This window comes from Anolis sagrei, chromosome 12, assembly GCF_037176765.1.
Source record: "Anolis sagrei isolate rAnoSag1 chromosome 12, rAnoSag1.mat, whole genome shotgun sequence".
Classification (NCBI taxonomy): Eukaryota; Metazoa; Chordata; class Lepidosauria; order Squamata; family Dactyloidae; genus Anolis; species Anolis sagrei.
In genome coordinates this window covers 5,963,595-5,989,891 of record NC_090032.1, presented here as the reverse complement: position 1 = coordinate 5,989,891, position 26,297 = coordinate 5,963,595, and the positions used below count along the sequence as shown (strand labels likewise).

General features: G+C 40.1%; 1 protein-coding gene across 3 annotated transcripts; it reads right to left on the bottom strand.

The window, feature by feature from the left end:
- Window positions 1-1,655: 1,655 nt before the first annotated feature.
- Window positions 1,656-25,130, bottom strand: CIART (circadian associated repressor of transcription). Of its 3 annotated transcripts, none has more exons than XM_060758024.2 (6): window positions 24,829-25,130; window positions 13,083-13,623; window positions 11,524-11,599; window positions 6,047-6,125; window positions 5,688-5,817; window positions 1,656-2,412 (listed from the first exon to the last, which is right to left on the bottom strand). In XM_060758024.2, the coding sequence occupies exons 1-6, from the start codon at window positions 24,846-24,848 to the stop codon at window positions 1,870-1,872; spliced, it is 1,389 nt and encodes a 462-aa protein (XP_060614007.2). In that variant the 5' UTR covers window positions 24,849-25,130; the 3' UTR covers window positions 1,656-1,869. The 3 variants fall into 3 exon arrangements, with proteins under 3 accessions (XP_060614007.2, XP_060614006.2, XP_060614008.2); XM_060758023.2 differs by having other exon boundaries at window positions 1,656-2,415; window positions 24,829-25,123; XM_060758025.2 differs by lacking the exon at window positions 24,829-25,130 and adding an exon at window positions 21,595-21,691 and having other exon boundaries at window positions 1,656-2,415.
- Between the last annotated feature and the right edge of the window lie 1,167 nt (window positions 25,131-26,297).

Below are 26,297 nucleotides of genomic sequence, written 5' to 3'. Positions count from 1 at the left end.
CTCTACCCTTTTCCCCTTCCCTCCCTCCATTCCCTTCTTCTCTCCCTCCTTCTCTCCTTCCTTCCTTCTCTATCTTTCTTTCTTTCCTTCTCTCCTTCCCCTTTCTCTCCCTCCTTCCTTCTCTACCCTTCATTATTTCCTTATCTCCTTCCCTCCTTTCCCCCCTTCCTTCCTTCTCTACCCTTTTTTCCCTTCCTTCCCTCCTTCCTCTTCTTCTCTCCCTCCTTCCTTCTCTACCTTTTCTTTCCTTCTCTCCTTCCCCCTTCTCTCCTTCCTTCTTTACCCTTCATTCTTTCCTTGTTTTCTCCTCCCCTCCTTCTTTCCCTCCCTCCTTCCTTCTCTACCCTTCTTTCTTTCCTTTCTCTCCTTCTTTCCCTTTCTCTCCCTCCTTCCTTCTTTACCCTTATCTCCTTCCCTCTTTCCCCTTCTTTCCTTCCTTCTCTCCTTCCCTCTTTCTGTCCCTCCTTCCTTCTCTACCCTTTTTCCCCTTTCCTCCTTCTTTCCCTTCTTCTCTCCCTCCTTCTCTCCTTTCTTTCTTTCTCTCCTTCCCCTTTCTCCCTCCTTCCTTCTCTACCCTTCATTATTTCCTTCTTTATCTCCTTCCCTCCTTTTTCCCTCCTTCCTTCTCTACCCTTTTTTCCCTTCCTTCCCTCCTTTCCCTTCTCTCCTTCCTTCCTTCTCTGCCTTTTCTTTCCTTCTCTCCTTCCCCTTTCTCTCCCTCCTTCCTTCTTTACCCTTCATTCTTTCCTTGTTTTCTCCTTCCCTCCTTCTTTCCCTCTCTACCCTTTTTTCCCTTCCTTCCCTCCTTCTTTCCCTCCTTCTCTCCTTCTCTACCCTTCCCTCCTTCCTTCCTCCTTTCTGTGTATGTGTTCTGTGTGTGTATATGCATATATGTGTGTGTGTGTGTGTGTGTATATGTGGCTTTGCACGTGCGTTTTAATCTGTTTTTTGGCTTTTTAAGTCCCTTCTGCTGTGTTTTTCAATACTTTTATGAGTGACGGTCACTTGTTGGCCAGAGAGGTGTCTTGTGTCCAAATTTGGCGTCAATTCTTCCAGTGGTTTTTGAGGTTTGCTAATCCCACAAATGAACATTACATTTTTATTTATATAGATGTTCAGAATGCTCTTTGATTGTAGGTGAACTATAAATCCCAGCCACTACAACTCCCAAATGACATCAATCTTCCCAACCCCACCAGGATTCGTATTTGGGCATATTGGGTATTAGGAGCCCCCGGTGGTGCAGTGGGTTAAACCCCTGTGCTGGCAGGACTGAAGACCGACAGGTCGCAGGCTCGAATCCGGGGAGAGGCAGGTGAGCTCCCTCTATCAGCTCCAGCTCCTCATGCGGGGACATGAGAGAAGCCTCCCACAAGGATGATAAAAACATCAAATCATCCGGGCGTCCCCTGGGCAACGTCCTTGCAGACGGCCAATTCCCTCACACCAGAAGTGACTTGCAGTTTCTCAGGTCGCTCCTGACATGACAAAAAAATAAATATATTGGGAGCAAAATGACAGATATGAAGTAGAAAAAGTTATTTGTAGGGGTCACAACAACATGAGGAATTGTATTAAGGGACTGTGGCATTGGGAAGGCTGAGAAAAACTGTTGTGACAGAAAGGCAACGCACAAAACCCACACACACATTAACCTCATTTGACAGCCATTGCCGTGGCATTTATTGAAAGCAAACATTCTCCCCAAGCCTGGGAGACAGACAGGCTTTTTGCATCGCCTCTTGGACGTACATGAAACGACATTTAAATAAAGTTCTTTAAAAAGTTAAAAAAATATAACAAGAAAAAGGAAGATGTCGATGGAAAGAAAAATTCACACATTTTGGGAGATGCCAACGGAGCCAAGTTTCAGGAAGGGCAGAGACGTGGAGACTTTGTCAGTTCCTTCAATACAGTGCTGGACGCGGGCAGGTTGGGCAGAGACCGCGAGAGGCGGCTGAGGGTCCCTCCTCCGGGGCAGCATCCCACCGGCCTCGCGGCGCTTGGCATGCTCTGGCACCGAGGAGGGCCCCCGGAGCTTGGGAGTGGCACCTCGGAGTGGCAGCAAGACGGGACGGAAGCCAAGGACGTGGCGCGGGCAAAAGCCCCGGAAGGGTCCGGGAGGAAGACGACCACCCCATAGGCCTGTGTGGGTGGGTGAAGGAAGGCCGGCCCAAAGGTGGCACCCGCTTGGGCCAAAGGAGGGTTCGAAATGGGCGAGGTGTGGATCCAGGTCAAGTTCATGGCTGGCCAGTCCCCCTGGAAGCGTGGCGGCTCCTCCCTGGCTTCGTGGCCCGGCGAGTCCGAGTCCGTGAGGTGCGTCTGGAGGAGCTCCTCTGTTGGGGGGCTTTCCCTCGAGTCCTGGACACGTTTCCACCCTGTATTGTCCTTTACGTTCTTTGCCATGGAAGACTGCTGGATTAAAAGAGGCAAAAAAAGCATCCAGTTAATGACAAAACAAAGGCACAAGACACTTTCTAGTTTGTAATACCGACATCCAAGCAGGCAAAGGCGAAACAAAAGCAACAAAAGCATGCATATTTCAGATTATCGAAGGCTTTCATGGCCGGAATCACTGGGTTGTTGTAGGTTTTTTCGGGTTATATGGCCATGTTCTAGAGGCATTCTCTCCTGACATTTCGCCTGCATCCGAGGATGCTTGCCATAGATGCAGGCGAAACGTCAGGAGAGAATGCCTCTAGGACATGGCCATATAACCCGAATCTCAGCTATTTCCCATGGTACCCCAGTGCATCACAATCAATTATTATTATTATTAGCCTGACGTTTTGCCTGCATCTGAGGATGCTTCCCATAGATGCAGGCGAAACGTCAGGAGAGAATGCCTCTAGGACATGGCCATATAACCCGAATCTCAGCTATTTCCCATGGTACCCCAGTGCATCACAATCAATTATTATTATTATTAGCCTGACGTTTCGCCTGCATCTGAGGATGCTTCCCATAGATGCAGGCGAAACGTCAAGAGAGAATGCCTCTAGGACATGGCCATATAACCCGAATCTCAGCTATTTCCCATGGTACCCCAGTGCATCATAATCAATTATAATTATAATTATTATTATTAGCCTGACGTTTCGCCTGCATCTGAGGATGCTTCCCATAGATGCAGGCGAAACGTCAGGAGAGAATGCCTCTAGGACATGGCCATATAACCCGAATCTCAGCTATTTCCCATGGTACCCCAGTGCATCACAATCAATTATAATTATTATTATTATTATTAGCCTGACGTTTCGCCTGTATCTGAGGATGCTTCCCATAGATGCAGGCGAAACATCAGGAGAGAATGCCTCTAGGACATGGCCATATAACCCGAATCTCAGCTATTTCCCATGGTACCCCAGTGCATCATAATCAATTATTATTATTATTAGCCTGACGTTTCGCCTGTATCTGAGGATGCTTCCCATAGATGCAGGCGAAACGTCAGGAGAGAATGCCTCTAGAACATGGCCATATAACCCGAAAAAAACCTACAAAACCTATATTTCAGATTCTTCAGGAATCAATTTGCTACTTCCTTTTCTCCCCAATCTCAACTATTTCCCATGGTACCCCAGTACATCACAATAAATTATTATTATTATTATTATTATTATTATTGGGTTGTTGTAGGTTTTTTGGGGCTATATGGCCTTTTGAGCTTGGTGTGTCAAATAAATGTTTTAAAATAAATTTTTATTTAATTTTAATATTAATATTATTGGAATTGTATGTGTTTTAAGGCATTGAATAATTGCCCACATGTAAACTGCCTTGAGTCCCCTTCGGGGGTAGAGAAAAGGTGGATTTCAATAGGTAAATAAATAAATAGCATCTGGAGGTTGTGCTCGACTCCAGCCATAAGGTGGTGCTGTTGCTCCATCTTCCATACTTATGGGCGACTTTTATTACCTTCCCACTAAAAGCGGTACCTATTTATTTATTTATTTATTTATTTATACACACAGTACTGTTTTTGATCTGCTAGGTGGGCAGAAGCTGGGCTGACGGTGGGAGCTCACTCCAACCCAGGCTTGAACTGCTAACCTTTCGACGGGCAAAAGTTTCTACAGCTGGCAGTTTAACCAGCTGTGCTAAAGCTATTATGGCTGCACAAACAGAAAGTTCAGAATTCACTACTCCATTTAAAACAAGTTATCACGCAGCCCGCCATATTGGTGTTGGGACTCCTCGCTATTAATTATTAATTATGCTGGCTAAGAAAGGACGTGTGATAACAAGACTCAATTATAAAAAAGTTTAGTAAGTCACAAAAATGCTATTAAGAGTATTAAGTAAGAGTTTGCGAGGCTTAACAATAGTTGCAATTTCCCCGCTTTTTTGTCTTGTCGAAGGCTGACTATATGCTCCACCTTGAATCCCATTATTGAAAAAGTGACTAAATTAACGCAAATTAATAATAATATTTTTTGTGTGTGTCAGGAGCAACTTGAGAAATTGCAAGTTGCTTCTGGTGTGATATAATATGTATGTTATAATAATAACAACATTATATTTTGTATTGTCGAAGGCTTTCATGGCTGGAATCACTAGGTTCTTGTGGATTTTTTCGGGCTATATGGCCATGTTCTAGAGGCATTTTCTCCTGACGTTTCGCCTGCATCTATGGCAAGCATCCTCAGAGGTAGTGAGGTCTGTTGGAATTAGGAAAATGGGTTTATATATCTGTGGAATGACTGGGGTGGGGCAAAGAGCTCTTCTCTGCTGGAGCTGGGCGTGAATGTTTCAACTGACCACCTTCATTAGCATTTGAAGGCCTGGCTGAGCCTGGGGGAATCTTTTTTGAGAGGTGTTAAGATGTGCCTGGTTGTTTCCTCTCTGCTGTTTTGCTGCTCTAAAATTACAACCCACAAGAACCTAACATTATATTATATTATTATTAATAATAATATATTATTATTAATATAATAATAATAATAACCCACTGCCCCTGGTGGCGCAGTGGGTTAAAGCACTGAGCTGCTGAGCTTGTTGATCGAAAGGTTGCAGGTTTGATTCCAGGGAGCAACGTGAGCTTCCACTGTCAGCCCTAGCTTCTGCCAACCTAGCAGTTCGAAAACATGCAAATATGAGCAGATCAATAGGTACCGCTCAGGTGGGAAGGTAACGGCGCTCCATGCAGTCATGCTGGCCACATGACCTTGGAGGTGTCTACGGACAACGCTGGCTCTTTGGCTTAGAAATGGAGATGAGCACCAGAGTCCCAGAGTCAGACATGACTGGACTTAATGTCAGGGGACAACCTTTACCAACCTTATTATTATTAATATTATTACATCCATAAAATAATTATAATAACATTATTATTATATTATTGCATCCAAATAATAATAATAATAATAATAATAATAATAATAACAACAACAACAATAACAACTTTATTTGTAGACCGCCCTATCTCCCTGAAGGGACTCATCTTGTGTTTCAAATAAATTATAATAATAATAGTAATATAATAATATTAAAAATAGTATTTCCAACATATAAGGCAAACAAATATGCCATTCCCTGCACATAAAGACAAACACTTGCAAGAATGCTGAAGCCAAGCCTGCAAAACTAACTTTCTACATGCAAGGGAGGAAGTCTGTATGCTCACATTTCGACATGCCGCACTAATATCCTAATGCAATGATTAAGTATCAAGCCTCATCTCTCACCTTTGCCATCTTGCACCGTTCCTCTGCTTCTTCTTCAATGCTATTGTTGACATCGGAGTCCTTCAAAACGTGAGGAAACCAGACCTTCAGCATCCTCTCCACCTGGAGCAACGTGCCTAAATATCGCTCCCTGGGAAAGAACAGGAGGAAAAAGCCATAAGATAAGGGATGTGGACAAAGAGATGCTCAAAGAAAACTAGCAGGATTGGGGCAAAGCTGTCTGTTGGTCTTGCTAAAATCTGCAATTTCCCTTTACTACCCTTCCCAATGCTGCAAAAGAGAGCTGGGGGGACTCAAAAAGTCTTTCTAAAGGTGTCAAAGGAGGAGAACATAATCCTTTCCTATAGGCCCTTGCTTACCCCATTTCCGGCTTCTGCAGGACGCCGATTATCCGCTGGATCCTGTCCATGGCCACGCTCTGCTGGAAGCTGCTAAGCCCTGAGCACAAAGGAAGAGAGGAAGAAAAAGACCTGTCAATTAACTGATTATCGCCATTGATCTAATAGCCGCACGAGGAAGAACACAAGTCGCACATTCAGAGGAACAGAGGCACATTAATAGTACAAAGGGCCTTCTTTGGAGGCTTGTAAACAGAGGCTGGATGGCCATCTCTCAGGGGTGCTTCAACTGGCATTGGGTTGGAACAGATGACCCTTAGGGTCTCTTCCAACTCTAAAGTAAAGGTTTTCCCCTGACATAAGTCTAGTCGTGTCCGACTCTGGTGCTCATCTCCATTTCTAAGCCAAAGAGCCGGTGTCGTCCACAGACACCTCCAAGGTGACGTGGCTAGCATCGAGCGCTGTTACCTTCCTGCCGGAGCAGTACCTATTGATCTATGCACATTTGAATGTTTTTGAACTGCTAGGTTGGCAGAAGCTGGGACTAACAGCAAGAGCTCACCCCGCTCCCTGGATTTGAAGTGCCAACCTTTCGGCCAGCATGTTCAGCAGCTCAGCAGTTTAACCTGCTGCGCCACCGGGGGCTCAAACTCTATGGTTCTATTATTATTAATATTATTATAATTTATTTGAAACACAAGATGAGTCTACAGCAGACAAGATCACTCTTCTGGCTATTGTATTGGATATATTATTATTATTATTACTATTATTTGAAACACAAGATGAGTTTACAGCAAAGATCACTGCTAGCTGTTGTATTGGATTTATTATTATTACTACTACTACTACTACTACTATTTGAAACACAACGTGAGTCTACAGCAGACAAGATCACTCAGCTGGCTGTTGTATTGGATATATTATTATTATTATTATTATTATTACTATTATTTGAAACACAAGATGAGTCTACAGCAGACAAGATCACTCTGCGGGCTGTTATATTGGATTTTTTATTATTATTACTAATACTACTACTACTACTATTTGAAACACGAGATGAGCCTACAGCAGACAAGATCACTCTGCTGGCTGTTGTATTGGATTTATTATTATTATTATTACTATTATTTGAAACAAGTTGAGTCTACCGCAGACAAGATCACTCTGCTAGCTGTTAATTTGGATTTATTATTATTATTATTACTATTATTTGAAACACAAGATGAGTCTACAGTAGACAAGATCACTCCGCTAGCTGTTGATTTGGATTTATTATTATTCTTCTTATTACTATTATTTGAAACACAAATGAGTCTAAAGCAGACAAGATCACTCAGCTGGCTGTTGTATTGGATATATTATTATTATTATTATTATTATTATTATTACTCCTATTATTTGAAACACAAAATGAGTCTACAGCAGACAAGATCACTCTGCTGGCTGCTGTATTGGATTTATTATTATTATTATTATTATTACTACTATTATTTGAAACACAAGAGGAGTCTACAGCAGACAAGATCACTCAGCTGCCTGTTGTATTGAATATATTATTATTACTATTATTATTATTATTATTACTACTATTATTTGAAACACAAGATGAGTCTACAGCAGACAAGATCACTCTGCTAGCTGTTGATTTGGATATATTATTATTACTATTATTACTATTACTACTACTATTATTTGAAACACAAGATGAGTCTACAACAGACGAGATCACTCTGCTGGCTGTTGTTTGGATATTATTATTATTATTATTACTACTACTATTATTACTACTACTGCTACTACTACTACTACTATTACTTTTCTATTATGATCTATGATTCTATGATAAGAATACCCAGCAAAGTTGAGGAGGAATAATAACAAATTCTGCCAACTTTTTCCTGATTCTGGTCCAGCTCTTTGGGAAAGGGGTGCTGAGAGGGTGCATCTACACTGTAGAGTTAATGCAGCTTGAGACCACTTTGAATGCTATGGAATTATGGGATTTTGCAGTTTGGTGAGGCACCAGCTAAAGATCTTGCAGAACTACAGCTGCAGGGATTCCATGGAAATTAAAATAGTGTTGGAGTGCATTGTTTGTATGGTACGGATGCACACCGAGGCTCCAAATGTGCTGCAAGAACCCAGACAAGGAGTCTTTGGTTAGATGCAAAAAGGTTTTGTGAGTCTGGTTTGGATAAAAACCCAACAGCGTCAAAGCTGCTCCAGATTTAGCAGCTCCCAATATAGGATGCCACCGAAAAGGACGGATGCTCCGGGGAAGAGACCCATGTGTCAGTCAGCTGCCGCTTGCTAAGCTCTCTCTGGGGAAGCCCGAGGGAAGGGAGGGCCTTGCAGGAAGGAAGGAAGGAGGCAAACAGGCAGGCCCGCACGTGTTTGGCCAGCAGGGGCGGGCCTTTCGGCTCACGCTGCCACACGCGTGTACGGATGTGTGCAGTAGCACCTGCATCAAAAAGGAGGAGCACAAACTCGGAGAGCTGAGAGAAAAAATGCAGCAGCCAAAGACTGGTTTTGCAAACACGGCTCTCTTTTTCCGATGTGTTTTTATGGGAAGGACAATGTGACCGGCAAGCGGCATTAAACAAAGGCTCAAGCTGCCTCTGCGCACTTGGGAACAAGCCATACAAAATGCTGCAATTGGCCAGCTTGATTAGCATTGAATGGCCTTGCAGCTTCAAAGCGTGGCTGCTTCCTGCCTAGGAGAATGCTGCCTTTGTTGAGGCTCAGCCAGACTGTTCACACTTTACTTTGCAACCATGTATAAACTTCCTTTTAAAGTGCAACACAAACTTGTTCATCTACTTGGGGTATTTTTTGCTTTTTTGCAGTTAATAATAATAATAATTTACTTTGCAACCACGTACTAACTTCCCTTGCACTTGAAAGGGAAGTTAGTACGTGGTTGCAAAGTAAATTATTATCATTAATATTATTATTATTTGTTCATCTACTTGGGGTATTTTTGGTTTTCTGCAGTTAATAATAATAATAAAAATAATAATAATTTACTTTGCAACCACGTACTAACTTCCCTTTCAAGTGCAACACAAACTTGTTCATCTACTTGGAGTATTTCTGCTTTTCTGCAGTTAATAATAATAATTTACTTTGCAACCACGTACTAACTTCCCTTGCACTTGAAAGGGAAGTTAGTACGTGGTTCCAAAGTAAATTATTATTATTATTATTATTATTTGTTCGTCTACTTGGGGTATTTTTGCTTTTATGCAGTTAATAATAATAATAATAATAATTTACTTTGCAACCACGTACTAACTTCCCTTTCAAGTGCAACCCAAACTTGTTCATCTATTTGGGGTATTTTTGCTTTTCTGCAGTTAATAATACTACTACTACTACTAATAATAATAATTTACTTTGCAACCACGTACGGATCTTCTCATGTTTTATTTCCTGGTGGATTTTAGGGATGTAGAACTGTTGGAAACTAGGCATGTGGGGTTTATATATCTGTGGGTAGGAACTCTTGTCTACTTGAGGCAAGTGTGAATGTTGCAATTGGCCACCTTGATTAGAATTGAATGGCATTGCAGCTTCAAAGCTTGGCTGCTTCAGTGCTAAACAAAGTGGCCAATTGCAACATTCACACTTGCCTCAAGCAGACAAGAGGTCTTTCTCCCACCTTGGACATTATTCCAGAGATATATAATTATTTATTCTTTATTTACTATATTTGTATATAATAATAATAATAATAATAATCTTTATTTATACCCCGCCACCATCTCCCCAGTGGGGACTCGGAGCGGCTTACATGGGGCCAAGCCCGGACAACATATTACAGCAATAAAATCAAAGTATTGTTGAAGGCTTTCATGGCTGGAATCACTGGGTTGTTGTAGGTTTTTCCGGGCTATATGGCCATGTTCTGGAGGCAGGAGAAAAATTGCCTCCAGAACATGGCCATATAGCCCGGAAAAACCTACAACAACCCAATAAAATCAAAGCATAAACAACAAACAACATCATCAAAATACATTTTAAAAAGCAGTCATAAAATAACATTCTAATAACACAATCACGATTATTGCTTGTATTGTTGTGTTTGGGCTCGGCCTCATGTAAGCCGCACCGAGTCCCATGGGGAGATGGTAGTGGGGTACAAATAAAGTGTTATTATTATTATTGTTATTATTATTACGATAAAAATGGGCGGGCCACATATATCACCCTTCTCAGCCCTCAGGCGGTTTACAGAGGCAACGATTCGATGCCCAAGACCATCATAAAACATTTAAAACATTAATACATAGTATAAAACCAAACAAAAGTAATAAAAACATAAGCCATTTGCGTCTCCTAATTAAAAACATTATAAATATATATTATTATATATAACCCTCCCTTGCCTAGTTTCCAACAGACCCCTCAATCTGCCATAAAGAAGACTCCAGCAAAGCATTCCAGTGGGGAAGCATGCGGGGAATGCGGAAGTGCTTCATCAACGTCGCAGAATGATGATGAAAGCGACAGCTCCCTTGGCGGCCAGAAAAAGTTAAATAGCCTCTGTGCATGTCTGTATATGTTTGTATGTCAAAAATTGGCATTGAATGTTTGCCATATATGTGTACACTGTAATCCGCCCTGAGTCTCCTGCAGGGTGAGAAGGGCGGAATATAAAAGCTGTAAATAAATAGATGTGGGCAAAAGGTCAGGAGAGAATGCTAGGTTGGCAGGAGCTGGGGCTAACAGCGGGAGCTCAGTGCTCCCTGGATCCAAACCACTGACCCTTCGGTCAGCCAGTTCAGCAGTTTAATCTGCTGCGCTACTAGAAATTTAATGACCCTCTTTGTTATACCAATCGAAAGGCTCAAAATCAATTTTGCAACCTTCTGAAACTATCGGGGTTTCTCATTAAAATAAAAGGTATTTTAAGAGGGGGAAAGGGGAGGATAGATGTTTCTGAAGTATGGTGGAGACAGAGTTGAGTGACAGCTGGGACGTCTGTTGACATTTATGATATTGAGACTCGTAAGAGGAGAGATCTGGGCCACGAAAGGAGGGCAAGGCAGTCACCTGATTGACTTTGGAGTAAACAAAGGTCGCTCCCTTTGAGATTTTATAAGCGAACGCTATTTATGACCTGTCACCCACATCGGAGATGATGACCGGATTGTCAACCAGTCAGGAGAGAGGCCCTGGAAGAAAGCACACTCATTGTGTGTTCCGCCTGCAACCTGAGAAGGAGAGGCTCCTTTCTTCTCCCTTATGTAATGCGTCCCCCTCCCTCCCCTTGTCAGGTGGCAAAGAGCAAATGGAATTACATAACCAACTCCTTTCTGGGAGCTACAACTAGGTTGGAAGGCCATTTCCCTAAACAAGAAGACTTTGGGGTTAAGTTAGAGGATTGACAGGCAAAGGGTGGCCCTTTCGAGCCCCAAAGAAACCCTCCCACTCAATACATTCAATGCAAATCTATATATTCCGTTTCCAAAATTGTGTCGGAGACTCACCTCGGTTCAAGCGGCCCATCCGCAGTCGGTGGAGGAGCTCCATCAAAGGCCGGACGAAGCCTTGAAGTTCCCAACACTGTAGAAAACAAAGAGAGAAGACATGAATAGGCTGAAGCAGGCGGAAAATAATAATAATAATAATAATAATAATAATAATAATAATAAAGAAGTATGGATAGTCAATGTTGCAATCCTGAGTGACAGCAGGATTAACAACTGGAAAAGCTGACACGATATGAGGATTTCAAGATCAGACTGCCAAGACTCTGGCACAAACCAGTCAAGGTGGTTCCAGTAGTGATTGGCACACTTGGTGCAGTGCTTAAAGACCTTGGCCTGCACTTAAACACAATTGGTGCTGAGAAAATTACAATATGTCAGCTGCAAAAGGCTTCCTTACTGGGATCTGACAAGTGAGGTTTAATCATGTCCAGAGTGGGAGAAAAAAGTGTGAATGTTGCAATTGGCCACCTTACTTAGCATCAAATGGCCTTGCAGCTTCAAAGCCTGGACATTCCACAGATATATAAACCTCACTTGCCTAGCTTGCAACAGGCAACAGGTTATTGTGTGCCTTTTCAAGTCATTCCCAATTTACTGCGATGACTTCAGCAAAAGTGTTTGAGAACTTCCTTTGCCTCCCTCTGTGATTTTAAAAATACACTTCAGCTATTCAGGCAGGAAGCAGCCAGGCTTCGAAGCTGCAAGGCCATTCGATGCTAATCAAGATGGCCAATTGCAACATTCACATGTACCTCAAGCAGACAATGTCCAGGGTGGGAGAAATAACTTGTCTGTTGGAGGCAAGTGTGATTGTTGCTACTGGCCAGCTTGATTCGCATTGAATAGCCTTGCAGCATCAAAGCCTGGCTGCTTCCTCCTCAATCAGCTAACACCTCCCAACAAAGGACATCATTCCACATCATCCCACAGATACGTAAACCTCACTTGCCTAGTTTGCAACAGGCCTCACAACCTCTGAGGATGCCTGCCATAGATGTGGGCGAAACGTCAGGGGAGAATGCTTCTGGAACATGGCAAGACAGCCCAGAAAACTCACAACAACTATGTGAGCTATGAAAGCCTTCGACAACACAGGAGAAAGATGGTGACAAGTGGAGTCTAGCAAAGTCTAGTAAAGAGCAGAGCAAGAGTTCTTTCTCCCATCCAGATATATCAACCCCACTTGCCTAATTTCCAACAGACCTCACAACCTCTGAGGATGCCTGCCATATATGTGGGCAAAATGTCAGGAGAGAATGCTTCTAGAATAAGGCCAGACAGCCCAGGAAAGTCACAGCAACCCAATTTTTTAGCCATGACAACACATTCTTCCTGATGGTTATTCCAAATCACCTTGGTGGCCAAAAACAAAACAAAACCTAAGATAACAAAACAACCTACGCACGTTTGAAAACATCCCAGCTCCTAAAAGTCAAGATCTGCGGGGACTTAACAATATGGGCCAAATATTGGGCTCATCTGAAGTGTCGATAGAGTAAAACCAATGGGCAAATTGCTCCCGCCACCCGGAATGCCACCATTGCTGCCGGACCCACCTTTTGCGCGAAGATGTGGTCCTTCTCGGTCCAACAAGGAGAGCAGAAACGTTCCCGGTCCTCCGTCTCCTCATTCCGCTGCCTCTTCTTTCCTTGTGCGGACAACTGGGCTCCGAAAGGCCGGCCGCCTCCCAAAGCACCGCTTGACCGTTTCCGCCCGCTGCCCACTTCCAATCGTTTTGGGTTGGCGACTGGCTGCTCCGTATCGGTCAAACGCTTGCAGTACTCGCCCTCCGCTACCGCCACCGGGTAACGGCAACAAGGAGACAAGGGCTGGGGCTTAGCGGGCTTCCGGGAGCGACGCTTGGGGCAAAGCAAGGCCGGGTTAGTCCGTCCCGATCTGGACCGCGGAGAGAAGAGGAAGCTCCCTTCGCCTGTCCGTACGGGCTCCTTCTCCGTATCGCTCCCGCTGTCCGAAAGGAAGACCTCGAATTCGCCGCAGCGTTGCTGGTCCTCGTCCTCCTCCTCGCTTTCCACCGAATACAAAGATTCCCGGGAAGAGACGCTGCGAGAGGACTCCATGATCGCCATCGAGAGAAATCTGAAGAGAGGAGCACAAGCAAAGAGAAGGTCAAGCAAAGAGACGATACCAGGATATAGATACATACAATATACTAAATTATGAGCATAGTACAATATCAGTACCATATATTACTATATTTTACTACACCATCACATTGTAATATTATTAGTAATATTGCATATAACTAATATTGCATATTAGTAATATTACATGTAATATAAAATATATAATTATAATATTGTATTATTATTAGTAGTAGTATATGGTAGTATATATAGTACCAATATATTAAATTATTAGCATAGCACAATATCAGTACCATATATTACTATATTTTACGACACCATCACATTGTAATATTATTAGTAATACTACATGTAACATAAAATATATAATTATAATATTGTATTATTATTATTAGTAGTATATGGTATTACATTAAAATATAAATATTATATAAATAAAAATAATAATAAAAAGATATATATATATATACATATATAATATATTAAATTATTAGCATAGTGCAATATTAGTACCATATATTACTATATTTTACAACACCATCACATTGTAATGTTATTAGTAATATTACATGTAATATAAAATATATAACTATAATATTGTATTATTATTATTAGTAGTAGTATATGGTATTACATTAAAATATTATAAGTAATAATAATAATAAAAAGATATATATACACACACATATACAATATATTAAATTATTAGCATAGTACAATATCAATACCATATATTAATATATTGTATTACACCAGCACACTGTAATATTATTAGTAATATTACATGTAATATAAAAATATAATTATAATATTGTATTATTATTATTATTATTATTATTATTATTATTATTATTATTTATTGTATTATATTACATTATAATATTATATTATAATATATAAGTTGACCAAAAACTGATTCGTAACCCTTTGGGTAGGAGCACTCAGTGGTGCAGCGGGTTAAACCGCTGAGCTGCTGAACTTGCTGACCAAAAGATGACAGGGTGAGCTCCTGTAGTTAGCCTCAGTTAATTGTAAAAGGTAATGCCAGAATAATTTCTGACCAAAACTCAAGAGCTCTGGTGGCACAGCAGGTTAAACTGCTGAGCTGCTGACTGAAAGGTCGGCAGTTTGATTTCGGGGAGTGGGATGAGCTCCTGCAGTTAGCCCCAGCTAAATGGTAAAGGTAATGCCAGAATAATTTCTGACCAGTACTCAAGAGCCCTGGTGGTGCAGCAGATTAAACTGCTGCGCTGCTGACTGAAAGGTCGGCGGTTTGAATTTGGGGAGTGGGATGAGCTCCCGCAGTTAGCCCCAGCTAACTGGAAAAGGTAATGCCAGAATAATTTCTCAAGAGCCCTGGTCAAATTGGAATCACAATTGATCACAATCAGGAGTCAAATTGCTGTGAGTTTTCCGGGCTGCAAGGCCATGTTCCAGAAGCATTCTCTCCTGACGTTTCACCCACATGTATGGGTTGTGAGGTCTGTCGGAAACTAGGCAAGTGACTTAGGATCACAACATCCTCTTTGCGCATAAATACATATGATATTCCTCCCTATCATTAACCGCGGCGCCTCTGGTCTCAAACATCCGGAAAACAACGTAAGCCTCCGGATGTTGTCGGACTGCAAGTCCCAGCGGCCGTCTACCCGAGAGCGAGGCATGCTGGGAATGGCAGTCCAACCCCAAATACAGGATTTTCCACTAAGGCAATGAGTTTTGATGTGTCTGCGCATCAAATGTGGTGCGGCAGCTTAAAAAGCCAATGCGATTCTGCATCACAAGGAAGTCACGTTGAGCTTGTTTTCTGCCATCCTGGTTCAAATTGCAAGGAAAGAGACGCCACATAAACAGAACTAAGTCACTGTGAGTTTTCCAGGCGGTCTGGCCATATTCCGGAAGCATTCTCTCCTGACATTTCACCCACATCTATGGCAGGCATCCTCAGAGGTTGTGAGGTCTGTTGTCGGATGCTTTCATATCCAGAATCACCAGGTTGCGGTGAGTTTTCCAGGCTGTTTGGCAATGTTCCAGAAGCATTCTCTCCTGACGTTTCACCCACACCTATGGCAGTCATCCTCAAAGGTTGTGAGGTCTGTTGAAAACTAGGCAAGTGGGGTTTCTATATCTGTGAGATAATGTCCACAATGGGAGAAAGAACTCTTTGTCTGTTGGAGAAAAGTGTGTATGCTCCAATTGGCCACCTTGATTAGCATCGAATGGCCTTGCAGCTTCAAAGCCTGGACGTTCCACAGATATATAAACCTCACTTGCCTATTTTCCAACAGACAACCACCTTAATGTGGTTGTTGTGTGCCTTCAAGTCATTCCCAATTTACTGCGATGACTTTGGCAAAAGTGTTTGAGAGCTTCCTTTGCCTCCCTCTGTGATTTTAAAAATAGTCTTCAGCTATTTGGGCAGGAAGCAGCCAGGCTTTGAAGCTGCAAGGTCATTCAATGCTAATCAAGATGCCCAATTGCAACATTCACATGTACCTCAAGCAGACAATGTCCAGGGTGGGAGAAATAACTTGTCTGTTGGAGGCAAGTGTGATTGTTGCTACTGGCCAGTTTGATTAGCATTGAATAGCCTTGCAGCATCAAAGCCTGGCTCCTTCCTCCTCAATCAGCCAACACCTCCCAACAAAGGACATCATTCCCCACTTGCCTAGTTTCCAACAGGCCTCACAACCTCTGAGGATGCCTGCCATAGATGTGGGTGAAACATCAGGACACAGTGCTTCTGGAACATGGCAAGACAGCCTGGAAAACTCACAACAACTATGTGAGCTATGAAAGCCTTCGACAACACAGGAGGAAGATGGTAACAAGTGGAGTCTAGTAAAGTCTAGTAAAGAGCAGAGGCTGGATGGATGGCCATCTGTCGGGAGGGATTATAGAATCATAAAGTTGGAAGAGACCTTATGGGCCATCCAGTCCAACCCCCTGCTAAGAAGCAGGAAAATTGCATTCAAAGCGCCCCCAACAGATGGCCCATCCAGCCTCTGTTTAAAAGCCTCCACCACACTCCAGAGCAGAGAGTTCCACTGCTGAACAGCTCTCACAGGATTGGATTGTGTCTTCCTGCCTAGCGGAAGGGGGTTGGACTAGATAGCCCTCGAGGTCTCCCCTTCCAACTCTATGGAGGAATGTGGAGGAAGAGGGACCGGTCTTGTGGTGCGCGCACCTTGCCACACCTAGCTGCACCCTCCCGTCAGATGGCCAGGCACGTTTTTCCTTAAGGCTGGGTTTCCACACCCAGGGAATAACCCAGATTCGCACGTAGGGTGCAAAGGAAACCTGAATGGGATCGTGCCTTTCCCGATTGCATCTACTCTCAATGCGCATGCAAGAACAAGGTGCTCCCATTCCTGCTGTGGCTCTGACACGTCTGGCGACCGCACTGCCCAATGAATGCTGCTCGGCACCATTTTTAAGCCCCATGGGGTCAAAGCTACGGGATCAAGGAAGTCGGAGGTTTTATAAGCCAAACTACAACTCCCAGGATTCCATGGCACGGAGCCAAGGCAGGTCAAAGTGGTGCCAAAGTGCATTAATTCCACAGCTGTAGTGCGCAATGGCCTGGTGGCGCCATTCACAACCCGAACTGGCGCCCGCCCTCCCCCAAATGTGCAAATGGTCTTTCTGCGCATGACTCCGAACCCCAAAGAGGAGCCATGAGACCCAGCATCATCTTGTTTTCATTCACACTCGCGCACTGGAGGAGGTCGGGCTTGTGGCGCACGTTATGTCCCACCTGCTCCTTCCGAGTCTATAGCGCATGCTGCGGTCGAGAAGCAAAAGGGAGTTTGGGGGAGACCCCAAAGGGACATCCTCTCCGATCCCATTCGTTCGGCCAGGCAGGGAGACACAATCAAAGCCCTTCCGACAGATGGCCATCCAGCCTCTGCTTCAAAACACCCAGGGAAGGAATCAGAGAATCAAAGTGTTGGGAGAGCCCAGAGGTCATCTAGTCCAACCCCCTTTTGGCTAGGCAGGGAAACACAATCAAAGCCCTCCCAACAGATGGCCATCCAGCCTCTGCTTCAAAACATCCAGGGAAGTAATTGGGAAAGATCTCAGAGGTCATCCAATCCAACCCCCTTTCAGCCAGGCAGGAAGACCCAATCAAAGCCCTCCTGACAGATGGCCATCCATCCAATCCAACCCCCTTTTGGCCAGGCAGGAAGGCCCAATCTAAGCCCTCCCAACAGATGGCCATCCAGCCTCTGCTTCAAAACACCCAGGGAAGGAATTGGAGAATCATAATGTTGGAAGAGACCCTAGAGATCATCTAGTCCAGTGCTTCTCAACCTGGGGTCCCCAGATGTTTTTGGCCTACAACTCCCAGAAACCTCAGCCAGTTTATCAGCTGTTAGGATTTCTGGGAGTTGTAGGCCAAAAACATCTGGGGACCCCAGGTTGAGAACCACTGATCTAGTCCAACCCCATTTTGGCTAAGCAGGGAAACACAATCAAAGCCCTCCCAACAGATGGCCATCCTGCCTCTGCTTCAGATATCTAGGGAAGGAATGATAGAGAGACCCCAGAGGTCATAGAATCAAAGTGTTGGGAGAGACCCCAGAGGTCATCTAGTCCAACCCCCTTTCGGCTAGGCAGGGAGACACAATCAAAGCCCTCCCAATTTGATGGCCATCCAGCCTCTGCTTCAGACATCTAGGGAAGGAATGATAAGAGTTGGGAGAGACCACAGAGGTCATCTCGTCCAACCCTCTGGCCAGGCAGGAAGATCCAATCAAAGACTTCCCAACAGATGGCCATCATGCCTCTGCTTCAAAACATCCAAAGAAAGACTCATAGTGTTGGGCTAGACCACAAAGGTCATGTAGTCCAACCCCAATTGTATATCATATAATTCCAATTATATGATATACAGCAGGCAGAAAACTTCAGTGCAAGAAGTGTAAACACATCCGACTGAGCGGGCTTCTCACTCTGTCTACACTATAGAAACAACACAGTTTGTCACCACTTTAATTACTACGGCTCGATGCAATGGCAAACCGGGAGTTTGTAGTTTGACAAGAGCCTCCTCTGCCAAATGTGATAGTGTGTCACCAAACCATAAATCCCGTGGATCCATAGACGTGGCAATTAAAGTGGTGTGAAACTGCATTAATTCTGCAGTGGAGATGCACCCAAAGTGGCAACTCCAATCTTAACTAATTGAAAGTTAACAATATAACAAATTGAAAGCTAATAATATTATAACTGCCCTAACTAACTGATAACACATTCTAACTAATTGACAACTATGTAATAAATCCGATTATGAACAAGTCATATCTAATTGAGAACCCCAATGATAAGTAATTGAGAACCAAGTCATAAGTAACTGATAACTTGTTCTAAGTAATTGATAACTAAGATAAATTTTATTGTAAGTAAGTTATAACGGAGAACCCCAATGATAAGTAATTGAGAACCAAGTAATAAGTAACTGATAACTCGTTCTAAGTAATTGATAATTAAGTTATAAATTCTATTGTAAGCAAGTTATAACAGAGAACCACAATTATAAGTAATTGAGAACTAAGTCATAAGTAACTGATAACTTGTTCTAAGTAATTGATAACTAAGCAAGTTGTAACAGAGAATCCCAATGATAAGTAATTGAGAACTAAGTCATAACTGATTACTCATTCTAAGTAATTGATAACTAAAGATGCCAATTATAAGTAACTGGGAACTAAACGATAAATCCCTTAGTTATCAAATTATAACTAATTCATAACTAACTGATAACTCAAAAATCCTATTGTAAGCATGTCATTACTGAGCAACCCAATGATAAGCAATTGAGAACAAAGTCATAAGTAACTGATAAGTCATTCTAACTAATTGATAACTAAGTGATAAATTCTATTTTGAGCAAGTCATAACTGAGAACCAGAATTATAAGTAATTGGGAACCAAGCAACCAATCATATTATAACCAAGTGATAACTAAGTACAACAAACTCATTCTAACTAATTGATAACTAAGTGATAAATACTTTTGTAAGCAAGTTATAACTGAGAGTCCCAATTATAAGTCATTGATAATTAAGTGATAAATCTTATTTTAACCCTGTGATAACTAAGTCATAACTAACCAATAACTCATTCTAACTAATTGATAACTAAGTGATAAATCCTTTTGTAAGCAAGTATTTTTGTCGTGTCAGGAGTGACTTGAGAAATTGCAAGTCACTTCTGGTGTGAGAGAATTGGCCGTCTGCAAGGACGTTGCCCAGGGGACGCCCGGATTATTTGATGTTTTTATCATCCTTGTGGGAGGCTTCTCTCATTTCCCAGCATGAGGAGCTGGAGCTGATAGAGGGAGCTCATCCGCCTCTCCCCGGATTCGAACCTGCAACCTGTTGGTCTTCAGTCCTGCCAGCACAGGGGTTTAACCCACTGCGCCACCGAGGGCTCCATTTGTAAGCAAGTAATATCTAAGAACCCATTATAAGTGATAACTAAGTGATCAATCCTATTATAACCCTGTGATAACCAAGTCATAACTAACTGGTAACTCATTCTAAATAATTGAGAACTTAAGTGATAACCAAGTTGTAATTGATAACTGCAGTTATAACTAACTGACAACAAAGTTATAATTGCTAACTATAGTTGTAATAATTGATAACGAATCAATAGCCAAGTTATAATTGCTAACTATAGTTGTAATAATTGATCATGAATTAATAGCCAAGGTATAATTGCAAACTATATTATAGCCAAGTTATAATTGCTAACTATAGTTGTAATAATTGATCATGAATTAATAGCCAAGGTATAATTGCAAACTATATTATAGCCAAGTTATAATTGCTAACTATAGTTGTAATAATTGATCATGAATTAATACCCAAGTTATACTTGATAACTATAGTTGTAATAATTGATAACGAATCAATAGGCAAGTTATAATTGCTAACTATAGTTGCAATAATTGATCATGAATTATTAGCCAAGGTATAATTGCAAACTATATTCATAACTAATTGACAACAAATCAATAGCCAAGTTATAATTGCAAAAAAAAATGCAAAAAAATATTATTACAACTATAGTTATCAATTATAGCTTGGCTATTGATTCGTCATCAATTAGTTATAAGTATATAGTTGTAATAATGGATCATGAATTAATAGCCAAGGTATAATTGCAAACTATATTAATAACTAATGGATAACGAATCAATAGCCAAGTTGTAACTATAGTTGCAATAATTGATCATGAATTAATAGCCAAGTTATACTTGATAACTATAGTTGTAATAATTGATCATGAATTAATAGCCAAGCTATAATTGCAAACTATAGTCATAACTAATTGATAACAAATCAATAGCCAAGTTATAATTGTGAAGTATAGTCATAAGTAATTGATAACACATCAATAGCCAAGTTATTATTGCTAGCTATGGTTATAATGAATCAATAGTCCAGTAATAATTGATAACTATAGTTATAACGAACTGATAAAGAATCAATAGACAAGTGGTAACTGATAACTATAGTTGTAATAATTGATCATGAATCAATAGCCAAGTTATAATTGCTAACCATAGTAGTAACTAATTGATAACAAATCAAGTTCTTATTGCTAGCTATAGTGATAATGAATCAATAGTCCAGTATTAATTGATAACTATAGTTATAACGAATTGATAAAGAATCAATAGGCAAGTGGTAACTGATAACTATAGTTGTAATTGATCATGAATCAATAGCCAAGTTATTACTGCTAGCTATAGTTATGACTAATCAACAGTCCTGTAATAATTGATAACTATAGATATAACTCATTGATCTATCCAAGTGATCATTCAGCTTGTAACTGATTACTAAGTAGTAAGCAATTGGTAAGAGCTAACCCCATTGATAACTAACTCCATCCTAATGGATCCCTCCAGCCATAAATAGCTAAGCCCTCAGAAGAGAGGTCTACTCACCAGCTCGGCTTCTCTCCTTCTGAGCCAGGCTGAGCTCAGTGTTGCTATTCCAAGCCACGCGGACACGTGACCTCCGCACGTGCCCGCCCCGGCCACGCCCCCTCACGCCCCTAGCTCCGCCCAGCCCGCCACGCCGCAGTGCTTTCTTCGCCGTTCGCAGCCCTCCCATTGGCCAGGACGCGGCTCCGCCCCCGCGCTCTCCCATTGGCCGTCCGTCCCTCCGGGGCGGAGCTGAGAGGCGCAGGCGGGCCCATGTGGGAGGCACGTGTCCGGGCCCGGCTGCCTCGCCTCACGTGGCTGCGGCGTGCGGTGGGCGGGGCCAAAGGGGGAAAGGGGGCGGGGCCTCGAGTGCAACAGTCTTTGAGGAATGAATGGATCTGTCAATGAATGAATGAATGGATGCAGAAAAGAGAGGAATTCCAGACTGGGCACAATCAGGGCCAACTAATCACTTCCCAACCAAGGATGAGGAATTCCAGACTGGGAACAATCAGGGCCAGCTAATCACCTCCCAACCAAGGATTTACCCAGGCAGCAGCCAGCCAGGCTTTGAAGCTGCAAGGCCATTCAGTGCCAATCAAGGTGGCCACCTTGGGCACAATCAGGGCCAGCTAATCACCTCCCAACCAAGGATGAGGAATTCCAGACTGGGAACAATCAGGGCCAACTAATCACCTCCCAACCAAGGATGAGGAATTCCAGACTGGGAACAATCAGGGCCCGCTAATCTCCTCCCAACCAAGGATTCGCCCAGGCAGCAACCAGCCAGGCTTTGAAGCTGCAAGGCCATTCAGTGCTAATCAAGACATGATTCCACAGATATAGAAACAATACTTGCCCAGTTTCCAACCAATGAAGATAAACATAATATCACACTATTATATTATTATTATTATTATTATTTCAAAATTATTCTATATGAATTAATATATTGATACACATAAACATAATATCACACTATTATAGCATCATTCTATTATTATTTCAAAATTATTCTAGTATATTATAATATTATAAATGTGTATATGTATATATATATTGATATATTTAAACATAATATCACACTATTATAAGAGCATTATATTATTATTATTATTTCAAAATTATTCTAGTATATTATAATATTATAAATGTGTATATGTATATATATATATATTGATATATTTAAACATAATATCACACTATTATAAGAGCATTATATTATTATTATTATTTCAAAATTATTCTAGTATATTATAATATTATAAATGTGTATATGTATATATATATATATATTGATATATTTAAACATAATATCACACTATTATAAGAGCATTATATTATTATTATTATTTCAAAATTATTCTAGTATATTATAATATTATAAATGTGTATATGTATATATATATATATATTGATATATTTAAACATAATATCACACTATTATAAGAGCATTATATTATTATTATTATTTCAAAATTATTCTACTATATTATTATATTATAAATGTGTATTATATATAGGCATATATGAATTAATATATTGATATATATATAAACATAATATCACACTATTATAGCATCATACTATTATTATTTCAAAATTATTCTAGTATATTGTAATACTATAAATGTGTATATATTGATATATATGAATTAATATATTGATATATATAAACATAATATACTATTATAACAGCATTCTATTATTATTATTATTTCAAAATTATTCTAGTATATTATTATATTATAAATGTATATATATATAGTTATATATATGAATTAATATATTGATATCTATTATTACAAAATGGTTAACATACTTTTATAATAATATTATAAATGTAATATTATTTATATAGATTAATATTAATAAATTAATAGATTGATATATATTAAATATACTGATATATATATTATTACATAATGGTTAAGATATTTTTAATAATAATATTATAAATGTAATATTATTTATATATATGACTCTATTAATACTAATAGATTAATATACTTATATATATTAATATATTTATATACATTAATATATTATTACCTAATGGTTAAAATATTTTAAATAATAATGTTATAAATGTAATATTATTTTTATATATTAACATTAATATTAGTAGATTAATATATTGATATATATATATTAATACATTGATATATATTTATATATTATTACATGTTTTAAATTTTTAATAATAATATTATAAATGTAATATTATTAATATATATAAACACATTAATATTAATAGATTAAGACATATATTAATTAATATATTAATATGTTATTACATAATGGTTAAAATAATTTTAATAATGGGTTGTTGTAGGTTTTTTCGGGCTATATGGCCATGGTCTAGAGGCATTCTCTCCTGACGTTTCCCCTGCATCTATGGCAAGCATCCTCAGAGGTAGTGAGGTATTAATAATAATATTAATATATTAATATTTAGAGATATATTAATTAATATATTAATATACTATTACATAATGGTTAAAATAATTTTAATAATAATATTAATATATTAATATTTAGATATATTAATTAATATATTATTATCTAATGGTTACAATATTTTTTAATAATAATGTCATAATTTAATGCCATAGCAATAGTTATCATATTGTGAAATATTACAACTTTCATATTATTAAATTATGAGAGAATCAGAAATATAACAACACATTACATAATGTATTATGTAACATGTTGTTATATTATCACTGTATTTATTAATTTTAAAAAAATATATAAATAAATGTAAATAAATACATTATTCTGATTCTCTCATAATATAATAATATGACAGTTGTAATATATTATTATATTATATTATATATTATATATATTTTATTATAACTGTATTTTAAATAAATAAATACATTTAAATAAATAAATAAATAACGGTATTATTAAATTACAGTATTATGATAGAAGTATTATATATATTATACTGTATTATTATATTATAACTGCATTTCTATTAAAAGTATTATTGTAAAAGTATTAAAATATATTAGAACTATTTTATTTTAATTTTTATTTAAAATACTATTTTTTAAATATTTTTCACTGCTTGCTTGTGATTTCCAGTGAACTACATGAGATTTTAATATGATGTGCAACTTGTTTTATATGCGACGCCTGCATTGTTTTGCATGGTTGCATTTTTGTGCTGCATTTCTATGTTTGGCATTCAATCAACAACAACAGCGAGAGGACGAAAACAGAGAGCGGATCCCCACTTACTTCTCCGTGTTTCCTTCCATGCTGCTCTGGGGACATATATATATATATCACGGCGGCACATGTAGGCGCATGCATGCCTCGCCTCGGCCTCAATGGCGCAGGAGAGCATCCTTTGCTGATCCGGAGTGACTGTGGCCCCTCCTGGGAGCCGTGGTGGTCCATCCGGGAAGAGAGAACCCATGGGGAAATAATGACTGCGCATGGATCACAAGGCCGGCGATGAGGAGGATGATTCATGCGCCGATGCTCATTCAGAAATGTCCAAAGGGGCCGCCTGATTGGCTGAAAGCGCCGGAGCGTCAGCACAGAGACTCTGGGGACACAAAGAGAGACTTTGAATGAGTCAGTCGCCTGCTTTATTCCTATTTTTGGAGACACAATCCGATCCCTCCCAATAGATGTCCATAAATATGACAAAGAGAAACACTATATTCTATAACATATCTATCATAGAGATGGGTGGGATCCCAAAGGCCATCCAGTCCAAACCTATTCTTCCATTCAAGAAGACACTATCCGATCCCTCCCGACAGATGTTCACCCAGACATAAATATGACAACGAAACACACTATATTGTATAATATATCTATCATAGAGGTGGGTGGGATCCCAAAAGCCATCCAGTCCAACCCTATTTTTCCATTCAAGAAGACACTATCTGATCTCTCCCGACAGATGTCCATCCAGGCATAGATATGACAAAGAGAAACACTATATTCTATAACATATCTATCATAGAGACAGGTGGCATCCCAAAGGCCATCCAGTCAACCCTACTCTTCCATTCAAGAAGCCACAATACGATCCCTCCCAACAGATGTCCACCCAGCCATAAATATGACAAAGAGAAACACTATCATCTATAATATATCTATCATAGAGATGGGTGGGATCCCAAATGCCATCCAGTCCAACCCTATTCTTCCATTCAAAAAGATACAATCCAATCCCTCCCGACAGATGTCCACCCAGACATAAATATGACAAAGGGAAACACTACATTCTATAACATATCCATCATAGAGACGGGTGGGATCCCAAAGACCATCCGGTCCAACCCTATTGTTCGATTCAAGAAGACACTATCCGATCCCTCCCAACAGATGTCCATCCAGCCATAGATATACACACTATAAATACACACTATATTCTATGATATATGTATCATAGAATTCTAGAGATGGGTGGGATCCCAAAGGCCATCCACTCCAGCCCTATTCCATTCAAGAAGACACCATCTGATCCCTCCCGACAGATGTCCATCCAGCCATAGATATGACAAAGAGAAACACTATATTCTATAACATATCTATCATAGAGACGGGTGCAATCCCAAAGGCCATCCAGTCCAACCCTATTCTTCCATTCAGGAAGACACCATTTGATCTCTCCTGACAGATGGACATCCAGCCATAGACATGATAAATATAGACACTATATTCTATGATATATCGATTATAAAATCCTA